Genomic DNA, 10,524 nt, shown 5'->3' with positions numbered 1-10,524 from the left:
AAACTGGGATGGGAGGAATTGAGTGTAAGAGTATTTGCAATCATACTCTGTGCTTTTGGGAGTGCCATTCTGGGCATTTACATGTAGCAGGCTGGGTGTAGTGTAAAATTTCAGACAGTTTGGACTTTCCAGATAGAAAATGCTTTTGAAAAATCATCTTCAGTCTTGAGTTTCATGGTTCTGTGCAGTTGTCTGCTCTGCTGGTGACCCTGAGTGGTTAAAATTGGAAAAATAAAACTCTGATGATACAGGTGACCAAGAATTAATTTGGGTTCTTAATTTTTAAGCATTTTCTCTCCTTTTTTTCTAATATCTTTTACACAGGGTAAAGTCATATCCATTTAATAACAGTTTGCTCAAAAATGTTTCATTTGCTTACTACACAATTTCTGGTAACATACTTTCTTTGCTTTTGAACCATGACAAGCACTGTGGTCACAAAAGAGTGATGGAGGTAGAGAATAAAGTTATACATGCTTGGCAATCCAGATGAAACAAAGTCCATGAGCATTATGTTGATACCGTGTTTTGTGTGCAAATACCCTCTAACATCCTCCCCAGTGCTGTGTCACCAGATCTGGAAAAAAGTTTAAAATGTAGTAAAAAATTGAAAATATTTGAAGTTTCTTCCCCTTGGCCCGGATTATGAAATAGTAATCCATTACATTGTAAATCTTCCTGTACCATGCAAATCCCTTTACAAGGATTAGGAGATTGTAACAAAGATGATCATATTTCAAGAGGTACTGGTGTAAGTTATACACTTCTGCTGAAAGGGTTTCATACAGTCTTCACCCAACATGTTATATACACTGACCCAAAGGAACAGGTGCTTTACATTTATTGAGAATCTTAATTCACGCAATAGTAAAAAAGAAGATTTGGTTACAAGGCTGTGCAGCACATTCGGTCTGTTGCTCTCCAAGTGGACTCAACAATAGCTGAGGGTGTGCAATGGAGCAAAGACTATGCAATCAGTGACCCCCTGCCCCTTTGGTGGGGGAGAATTTCAGTAAAACACAAAGAAGCTGCTGTTTCTGCTCTTGCTGCTATCAGCCTGAGCACTACTAACAGAGCAGTGCCTGTTAAATCTATTTCTGCAATTAGCTGCTTAAGCACGAGTAGAGGAAAATTATGTTTTAGCATTCTGCATGACTTCGGTTTCTTTCATGGGATCAGACCCTACTTTGAGAGAATAAGGTAGATGCATCTGACTCGCCTAGATTTCTTCTGTACACTAAGGGTATGCAGCATTTTGCACTAATTCTAATTCAATGAGTACTATGTAAGGAAGAAAAATTCCATGAGAATCATTGGTTTGCAGCACTAAGTAGCATGTGCAGAATTGATGTTATCTTGTTGTACCTACAGAAGTAATTCTGGGTGGATATGGAATTTAAAAACAAAACACAAAACAGCATTTGTGAAGAAGTCTGATTTAGTAGCTCTTAGATGCTCTTCCAGATGTGTCATTCTGGTTTTAGCTAAAATCAGCTTCTGTATTTAGATTTTTCATGTCCCTTTGGACTTGCTGAGAAGTAGGCAAGCCTAATCTGTTCAATTAGTATTGTACTTAAAAGCCTCCTTTGTTGGCTTTGAGAGATAGGAGGAAAAGTGAAAGGGAAAATTAAACTACATGGGACAGATTTACAAGTAGAGATTAGAAATCAGAGATTGTAATCCAGACAAGTAAATTCAGACTTTCAGGTTTCCTTCTTGAATTCTGCATCCCTTTCTTTTTTTTGTTTTTTCTTACTGATCAATTTGAATCTCTGTATTTCTATATTCAGCAAAAATGACTGAATTCGCACTCTAAAAATGAGACTAGAATCTGACCCTTGGTTCCAGTACTCTAGAAATGACCAAAAGCTGCAATAATGATGATAATGCTTGTGGTGCCTCTGTTGAGCAACAATTAACTGTCATGCACTAATCAGCACTCAGTACCTCCGCTTATGTGCTGAGTGCTACATATAAAGACAGAGTGCTGCTGCAGCTTAAGCCTTTGTAAGACAAATATTATGTAGAACATCTTACGAAAAACAAGATTGGAGATGAAGAGGGAGGAGACTATTGCCACGTCTGACCTGGCAAGCAGTGTGGTACATTCAGCAAGTGTAGCAAAACAATTGATGCTGAAAACCCAGGATGCTTCAAGATTTTAACTTTGGGCTAGTAGCTGCAGTTTGCTCCTGTGGTCTGCAGGAACCCATATTTGATGCACTGTGAGACCATGCTGTGATGCACCAAAGCACGGGAAGTGACGAAGTTTGGCAAATCATCTTTTAAAGGATACATTGGATCTCCTGAAGTGCCAAAGCAGAGGCACCCTAACTTTGCCAACTGAGTGGGTAAAGAAAAAATAAATATCTGATTTGATCAAAAAGTACAAGATGTTACTTAAAAATGACTGTAACTCTTGCAAGGCTGGATCATTTGTTTCATTAATTTGACATATATAAATCCATGTACAGTGCCTAAGGTGGTACAGTTTAACAGCTGCAATGAGAAATGGGAGATTCCTGAAGTATATCCTATCAGGAAATCGAGTGTACCCTTGTTTGGTTATGAGATGCTGCACAAACAAAAAACTTAGCCATTTGATTCAGACCAGTGCTAACGGGATGCACAGCACACCTCTACTCTTGTAACAATGTAAGGTAGTTGTGTTCAAGGCAAAACAAAATTTTAATTATTTTGGGAAGTGTTTGTAGCAGCAGAGATTTGAATTTATATGCTTTGAAGGTAGGAACTGGAAAACTTCTAGCTTTTTCCTCTACCCCATCCTTCTTAAGAGCACTGTGGGAACCAGTGGAAAGGCTCTGTTTGGTTCTGAAGAGATGTCGGTTTGTCAGGCACAAAATAAAAGAGAGGAAACGAAGTAGATTCGGTAACCTAGCTAGAATGTCAAATACCATCTCCTTCGGACGATAACCCTCCAGCTTTGTTTTTCTAAGTAATTTTTTTTAAATCACTTTTTAACTTTTGCATTTGAATGAGGCCCTCGGTTATAAAAGTCTGTTGCTAAACTTTGTTTAGAAGCCGATATCCATGTGTTACTTTCTTTAGCTCTCCCATCGCAGCCACGCGAGTTGTAAGAAACAGGAACCCGGCTCCCAGCCACCTGTGAAGCGCACAAAGTCCGCATTCCACCTCCAAGCAGAAATAATCTCTCATCATTTCGGCTGACTGAGGGTGTGACCCTGTCCCCAGCTGCCTGCTCCTCCCGCCCAGGAGGTGACCCGGCAATAACTCCCTAGCTCGCCCGGGTGACCCGGCGGCTCGGCCCCCACAAGATGGCGCCGCCCCCGCCCCGCAGCGAGCTGACGGTCGGTGGGGCCGCTCCCCGCCGCCGGAGGGCGCCGCCAGGGGGCGCGCTGACCCTCTCCGGGGTCCGCCCCCTCCGCGCTGACGTGACGGGAGGGGCGGGGCGAGCTCCCGGAAGCGGCGCACGTGGGGCGGTGGCGCGGCCATGGGGTCCCGGGCGGTGGGCGCGGCTCCCGCGGGTGGGTGCTGGCGGCGCGCCGCGCCCCTCTTCCTCCTCATCCTCCTCTTCCTCTTCTTCTTTTTCTCCACCTTTTTCCTTTCTCTCCTAGCCCCGCTGGTCACTAACGGTGCTTTGCTCTGGGCTCCATAGGCGCCGGCCGGCCGCCTGCCGAGGAAGAGCTGCCCGAGCTGTCTGACGATGAGGAGGCCTGGGAGGAGGAGGAGGAGGAGGAGGAAGGCTCCGCCGCCGAGGGCCTGCGGACCCGCTGCCTTTTCTGCGACAGGTGGGGGGGGCGCGGGCAGCGCCGAGGGCCGCGGTGTCCTGTACCCTCTCCCCTACACCTTGAAGGGGAGGAGGTGTGTGGGGTGCGAGCGCCCAAACTCGGCCTGCGGACGCAGCCATGTCAGAAAAATCAATAATACGTAGTTTGTAACAGTGCTCTGTAGATTGTTGATCTTTTAAATCTAGACTAAAGGAAAGAGTAATGTGGAAAGCAGGTAATGCCCCTCTCCTCGTCCTGAAGCTCTGTAGAAGCAGTTCTCGGAAATTCTCCTTGTTGTTTTCCTTGTTATCTTTTCCTGTCATCAGTAAATAGATGAGAATTTATGTTTTTACACAGCACATCCAGCTGGATAGCTCGCTTCTTATGTATGTAGTTCTTAGAATTTAGGTTTAATGCTGTCTTGGCTCTCTGGTAGTTTTATAAAGTTAATAGGGTTTGTGGCTTTGCTGGAATTTTTTGCCTTTACATGTTGTTGCAAAATGTTTTGGAAAAGAGGTAAAAAGCATCATGAGGTATGCAAGTAAGCAGGTGTCTGTTCATCCTTTCTCAAAGGCAAACATGACGCGTTCTGAATACATTGCTTAGCGGGTCAGAACAGAGCATATGGAACTCAGCAGAGTATTGCACTTCTAAACATGTTAATACTGTGTAATAATTTGTTATTTACAGGTTGTTCAGTTCTGCTGAAGGCATATTCTCCCACTGCAAAACAGAGCATCAGTTTAATGTGTGTGATGCAATCAAGAAACATGGTAAGTGTTTTTCATGACCTGTTGTTTCCTTCTGCGTATCAGCATCTCCTTAAAAATAAATTGCAAAGATTGGCGTGTTTCTAACAGATTTTCTGGTTATAGCTGAAGATTCAAAGACTGAACAAGATAAGCTATTATAGAAGAATGCTTACATGTTGTTATTACCTTGGCAGTTTCGCATATTCTCTATCTACTGGTAAAGCTCTTAAATAGCAGCAAAAGTAAGATTGATCTCTGCTGGCGTGTCCTGAGTCCCCACTGCCCACACCTGAGCCAGCTCACTGTGTGCCTGAGTAAGAGCGACTTCCCGGAACTCTTGCCAGGCTAGTGACACTGTTCCTGGGCTCTGGAGCTTGGCAGACACCAAGGTGGATGTATCCACCAAGAAGTCAAGTAATTGGGTTGTACTCCTGGTGTCTTTAAGCGGCTGTTTGTACTCTTGGCCTGTGTTCCCTCAGGTGAGCATGGGGAGGCATATTTTCCAGGGTCTTTTTCATTCTTTCCAGGTGAAGTTTAAGGCTGGCTTTCACTTGAAGCTCTCATGTATTTAGGCTGAGGTGGTACATAGAGGAGGAGGTATGTGAAGGGAAGGGAGCTCTGAAAGAGTTAAGTAAGTGCTGAACTACTGAGACTGAAATCCACATCTTGCTGCATGTGGAGGAAAACTGGAAAGCAGGGAAGGGTAACAGTGCTGGAGAACCGTTGTTTTAAGAGCGTGCACTAAAAAAGCGTGCGAGAGAAGAGGGTGGGAACTACATGAAACACTTGAAAATCTGCATGTGAAGTTGTAAGATCTGCTTTGTTTTCTGTCTAAAATCCAATGGAAAGTTTTTTGAGTTTATGCAGTATCCTTGCTATTCTTGAGGAGAGCATGTAATTATATTTTAACTACTGTTATTTTTGAGCAAGGTGGCAGTTTTAAATCAGTATTGGTGTGTAATCTTGATGAGTATGATGAATTTACATTTTGTTAAGTAGAAAGCTAAAAATACGAACAAAGGAACAGTATAGCTGAAAATCTCAGTAAGCTATGTAGTAGGAGATGAATGGGGCTGTCCTGATGTAGTTGCTTCCCTGTTCATAATCCACCTTTGCACGCATTCCATTCTTAATTTGTGGCAAATGCATTTGTCCTGAGGGTAAGAATTTCCTGGTTTATTCCTAAAGAGAAGGAAAGTGTAGATAGCAAACGTAAGTTAGGAATAGTGCAGTAAATGATGATGTACACTCCAAGGGGAAGCTTGCCAATTCAACAAGTAATTAGTACTCATATAATTGTAAAATGTATGTGGTTTTCCATAGTCCAAGCTCTCTTTTTTCTTTTCAGGACTTGATTTTTATGGATATGTTAAACTCATCAACTTTGTTAGGTTAAAGGTAAGTGTGCCATATGATACCTCTGCAATCTATGTCTGGAGAATGCGAAATCAGCTATGCTTTCAATTTGCCCTTTTTAAACAACTGTATGAAATTTTATGTTTCTAGAGATAAGAAATCACGGGAAATAAAATGGCTGTTTATTGGTTTATTTAGATGTTTTTAAGTTGTTTTGATTTTAAATGTAGTTAATTAATGTGAGTTGTTGTTTCCAGAAGAGGATGTTCAGACTTGCAAAAAGCCTATGATATGTAGTATCATGTTTTGTTAATTCCTCTCAGCCTTTGACTCTGATGTCTCGTTCCAGTAATGGTTTTGCTTCTTGATAACTGAAGTTTGTCGGTCCTGGCATGTGTCTCGGTTTAAGAGAGTCTTTCTTGGGGATGTGATCTGGCCAGACCCCTACTGCACTGTTAATAAGGACAACACCTGATCCCTTAGGTTGCAGAACCTAAAATTAATCTCTGCTAGAATGATACGAGAATCAGGAAAGTTGATGGGAACATACAGTTTTAAGTTAGGCCTGTATTTGTGTATTCTGTGACTCTGAAGTATGTTATTTGCTTGTTACCTAAAAGTTTGTTTAGCCTTAATACCATATTGCATTGTTAAGCAATTTTTACTTAAATCTTCACATCTTAAAATCTCCAATAGTTATTTAAGGCATAACTAGTTATGCAGAGCACAAGAAACAGGAAAACAGGTCCAGAATCTGACCCCTCCTTTCCTGACAAAGCACGAAGTGGCTGGATGCGAACAGAAGAGAATATAGCATTTATTCTGTTTGTCTCGACAGTACTACTTGTGTAAAAACACTTAGCATGATTAGTACTGCGGCTTTATTGATTAGCCTTGTTGTGAGCTGTGGGTAGGACACAGTCAAACACCTGTGTAAACTTGGGTCCTGATAGCAGCGTAATCCTACAAGTATCTTTCAATGTCTTATCGTTCTGCTGTGTTTTACTGCTTGTACTGAATTCCTTGATCATGTGGCTTCCTGGGCTTTGGGGACCCAGACTAGCGTAGGTGGAGTTTTTCTCTGATCACTGTGGTTGTAGTATCAGTATGCTAAAGTGAGTACTAGTTGTCAGAGCCAGGATGGAAGCCAGAAGTTCATTTCTTCACTGTTCTCGCTAGTCATGCCTTGAAGTAGTATCTTTCTCAGCTTTTGCTACAAAGCTAGTTTAATAATACCCTATTTATTTTAATGGGTGGAAGAACAGATCTTTGCCTTGTTTTCTTGAACGGAATTGAAGGGTTGGTGTTTACAGAGAAACTTGGCTTACATGTTCTTCTCTGTCTAGAAACCAGCAGCAGCATATCTGAGTTCACTCAGCAGCCCGTTACCTTGGGAAGGAGAGGAGTATTTGAAACCAGAGCTAGAAGATGATATCCTACTTCAGTTTGGTAAATAAATACATTTCAGAATGACTGTACTGTGTTGTGGGGTAAATGTGGTATTGGCAGAGTTCATGTCATATGAAGCATCATCACTATTACTCAGTTGACTTATGTTCATGAAAAAGTCCACATACTAGCTGAAGTTATGCTCTGAAATTTTAACCGCATGTTATATGCTGTTTTTAATGACTGACATTTCTGTAGCCCTGTTGTTATCTGCATTTACTTATTGTACACGTGAAATTCATAGTGATGCTGTATGTAGTAATTAAGCAGGTCAAAGAGGTATTTCACCCAAGCTTCACTGCAAGATTTACAAAGCTTGTAAAGCTTCTAAATGTAGGTATTTAAAAACAGATGTATTCATTCAAAAATGTAAGTTTTGCGTAAGGAGCAAGTGATTTGCCTTGTTGAAAATATCTTCATCTTTTATACAGGTTCTATTTTGGACAAGCCCAGTGTAGGATACTACAGTGACATAGAGTTCTGCTGCTTTAGTGATTTTAGTGATCACTACAAGCAGCTTTAGCTTCTCTCTCATGCCAGTTCATCAGATCGTCTTGAGAGAATTCAGTTTGACTTTTGAACTTACTTGTGCTGCCCATGATCCTCCCAGTCTCTTCCTATTTTACACTTGTACATCTTTCTTTCACCTAATATGTAAAGTTCTTGGGGCTAGTGGATTTTGTCTTCTCCATACAGTTGGGAATGCAGTTTTGCCCTTGTCTAAGTAATAATGTGTGCTAGAGGACAGCTAGAGGACACTGGTTGGTTACTTCAGGGATTTCACATTTTGCCTTATCAGCTCTTGCCTAATGTGTGTGCTATTGGCCTAAGTTGTAGACTTTTGAGATGCTTTGAGGTGCTGTTGCAGTTGCTAAAGGGTTATGGGAGTAATTTGAACTTCTGAAATCTCACTTCAAGCACCTGTGCTTTGTTTCAGTCTCATGGGCCCAATACTTTTCTATGTTATACATACGTGTGTTTTAATGAAGTCTTTTGCCCAGTAAGCTGGCAGTAACTTCTTACTCTATCCAAAAACACAGTCGTGCCCTTTTTAATCCACTGATATTTCTTGAAATGGCCAGCTGAAATTATCAAGAGGTCAGTGGGACCTAGTGCTGAGTCTGAATTCTGGTAATTAAAGAACTACTGTTTCACCTAGATTCATTCTGCTCATGTTGTGTTGAGTTTTGTGTGTTCATAAGCTTTATAAAAGCCCAAGGATTTGGTTTGAAAATTAAGAGTTACTGTCTAAGAAATTTTAGTATTATATATCTTCTTAACTTTTACCGTTACCTTTAACAGCCCTTTTAGCCTCAGAATAACATAACTGGAAAAAGAGAGCATAGGAGTGTAACTGACTTAATTAACATAATGCCTCTCTTACCAGTCATCAAACACTGGTATTTAAAGAACCCTGAATTCTGGCTTTATTTGCTATGTTAACTTGGAGTTTGCTTCTAGGATACTTGCTTTTACTGAGCAGCATTGTGTTCTGCAGTTAGTCCTATCAAATCCAGTGATGCTTCTTGTAAAACAGGCTACTTGTACAAATCATCCAAAGACAGAAATAGCAACACTGAAAATGTCATGTTTATCAGCTGCTGTGAAGCAACATGTGACTGGTAGGTGTGTTTTTTTTCTCCCCATTTCATCAGATATAGAAGATCTTTGTGAACCTGCAAATGTTTTGCCTTCTAATGGTTTAAATGATACCATGGTACTCCTTGAACAATTAAAACATGCAGAACACAGAGCAAGACTCGCAGAAGCAGCCTTGGCTAGAGCACAGGATGATCTTCAAAAAATGAAGTAAGTGTTTGATCTGAAGTTTTGTGTGTTTTGGTTTTTTTATTTGATGTATTTTAGGTGAGATGAGATGTTCATGTTTAAAGACGAGTAGAAATTCAAAGAAGTGGCAGAATGTGACTACAGAATGAAACTCATGAATTGCGTTGGAACTGTAGGTTTGACTTTTATTTTGCTGATGATTAGTAAATGTCTTGCAGGTGACTAATAAAAAAAACTGCATAAAACCTGCACAAATTGAAAGAACAAACTTTTCCTAAGAAAACTAAGTACCTGGCCCAGAAACATGCATTTTGCCTCACACCACTCTGTTTTTCAGACACTTCTCTGTTAATCCTTTTGATATGAATTTAAATATTAAAGATGTATGAAGTGGAGAAGAGGGAGGTATTGACAAATTAAATAGGGACTCTGAACATTTTCAGAGATGGCTCCAATGGTTGTTACTAGTAGAATTCAGTCACAGTTTGGAGAAAGCCTCAGTGAAATTAATAAACAAACTTAGATACTTGCAGTTTCAGCCTCAGGTATGGGTTCTGTTAGTAAGAATGTTCAGTTCATTGCAATCAGGAATCAGGACATCCCCACAACTGTATGTGGTACTTCTAAATCTCAAGGTCTTCAAAATGTGGATTGATGATCCTCATGGATAAAATGTGAATATAAACTTTTTTTTAAGTCACACAGGATTAAATCCTGTACAAACATGTCATCTTATGATCACACTGATTGGGCGCTGAAGAACTGCAATTGTATTTGAGAGACTTAGAAAAATCATATATGTTCTTTTGTGGAAAAGTAAAGCTGCAAAAACCTTGTTTTGTAAAATACATTTGAGGATTTGTTGTATGTTTTGAGAGCACACGCTTGATGTTACTGGTAACTAAGTATATCAGAATAAATTCATGTATTAAAATCCAGTCAGCTGTGAACAACTATACATGTCAAATGAAATTTTACCCTCAGCTGGGACTAACTTTTGTAAATCGTACCTCACAGCATACAACACATTTCTTATACCTCTGTGTACATTATGCAATAATTCATCAAAAATTATAAGAGTGAAAGAAGTTTGTCACTGTACTTGGAAACCTTGTCTTGTGTCATCTTGTCTTAGTCTTGTTCCCTTTCGTTTTAAAGAAACAACCACCTTTTAAGGTCATTGGTTGCAATTTTTTTTCAGCTCTCTGAGCTTCAATCGGGCTTACTTAGTTTTCTTTTTGAGGTTAGTATATCAAATTATTTACTGTTGTAAAAGGGAGCCTTTAACTTTTGTCAATGCAGGGTCTTCAATTCAGCAGGCATCATCTGGCAGCAGAAACAGCCAAATGTAGATCTAGTGAAGCAGCACGGTTTTAAATTACAGACAGATGAACCGGTTGTATTAGTCTACATGGTGTAATTCATAGGGA

At 40.5% G+C, this 10,524-nt stretch overlaps 1 protein-coding gene across 2 annotated transcripts in view; it reads left to right on the top strand.

The window, feature by feature from the left end:
• Nucleotides 1-3,442: 3,442 nt before the first annotated feature.
• Nucleotides 3,443-10,524, top strand: part of PRMT3 (protein arginine methyltransferase 3) — a 63,939-nt gene continuing 56,857 nt past the window's right edge. For both annotated transcript variants that reach the window (XM_042785338.1, XM_042785337.1), the window contains exons 1-6: nucleotides 3,443-3,506; nucleotides 3,638-3,770; nucleotides 4,440-4,522; nucleotides 5,850-5,899; nucleotides 7,204-7,306; nucleotides 8,962-9,115. In XM_042785338.1, the coding sequence (XP_042641272.1) occupies nucleotides 3,473-3,506; nucleotides 3,638-3,770; nucleotides 4,440-4,522; nucleotides 5,850-5,899; nucleotides 7,204-7,306; nucleotides 8,962-9,115 (557 nt within the window). In that variant the 5' untranslated portion in view covers nucleotides 3,443-3,472. The remainder of the gene's footprint in view (nucleotides 3,507-3,637; nucleotides 3,771-4,439; nucleotides 4,523-5,849; nucleotides 5,900-7,203; nucleotides 7,307-8,961; nucleotides 9,116-10,524) is intronic.

The sequence above is a fragment of the Tyto alba genome, unplaced genomic scaffold, assembly GCF_018691265.1.
Source record: "Tyto alba isolate M040663 unplaced genomic scaffold, T.alba_DEE_v4.0 Super-Scaffold_8, whole genome shotgun sequence".
Taxonomy (NCBI): domain Eukaryota; kingdom Metazoa; phylum Chordata; class Aves; order Strigiformes; family Tytonidae; genus Tyto; species Tyto alba.
The sequence above is the reverse complement of the archived record's forward strand: the minus strand, read 5'-3'. Positions and strand labels throughout refer to the sequence as shown.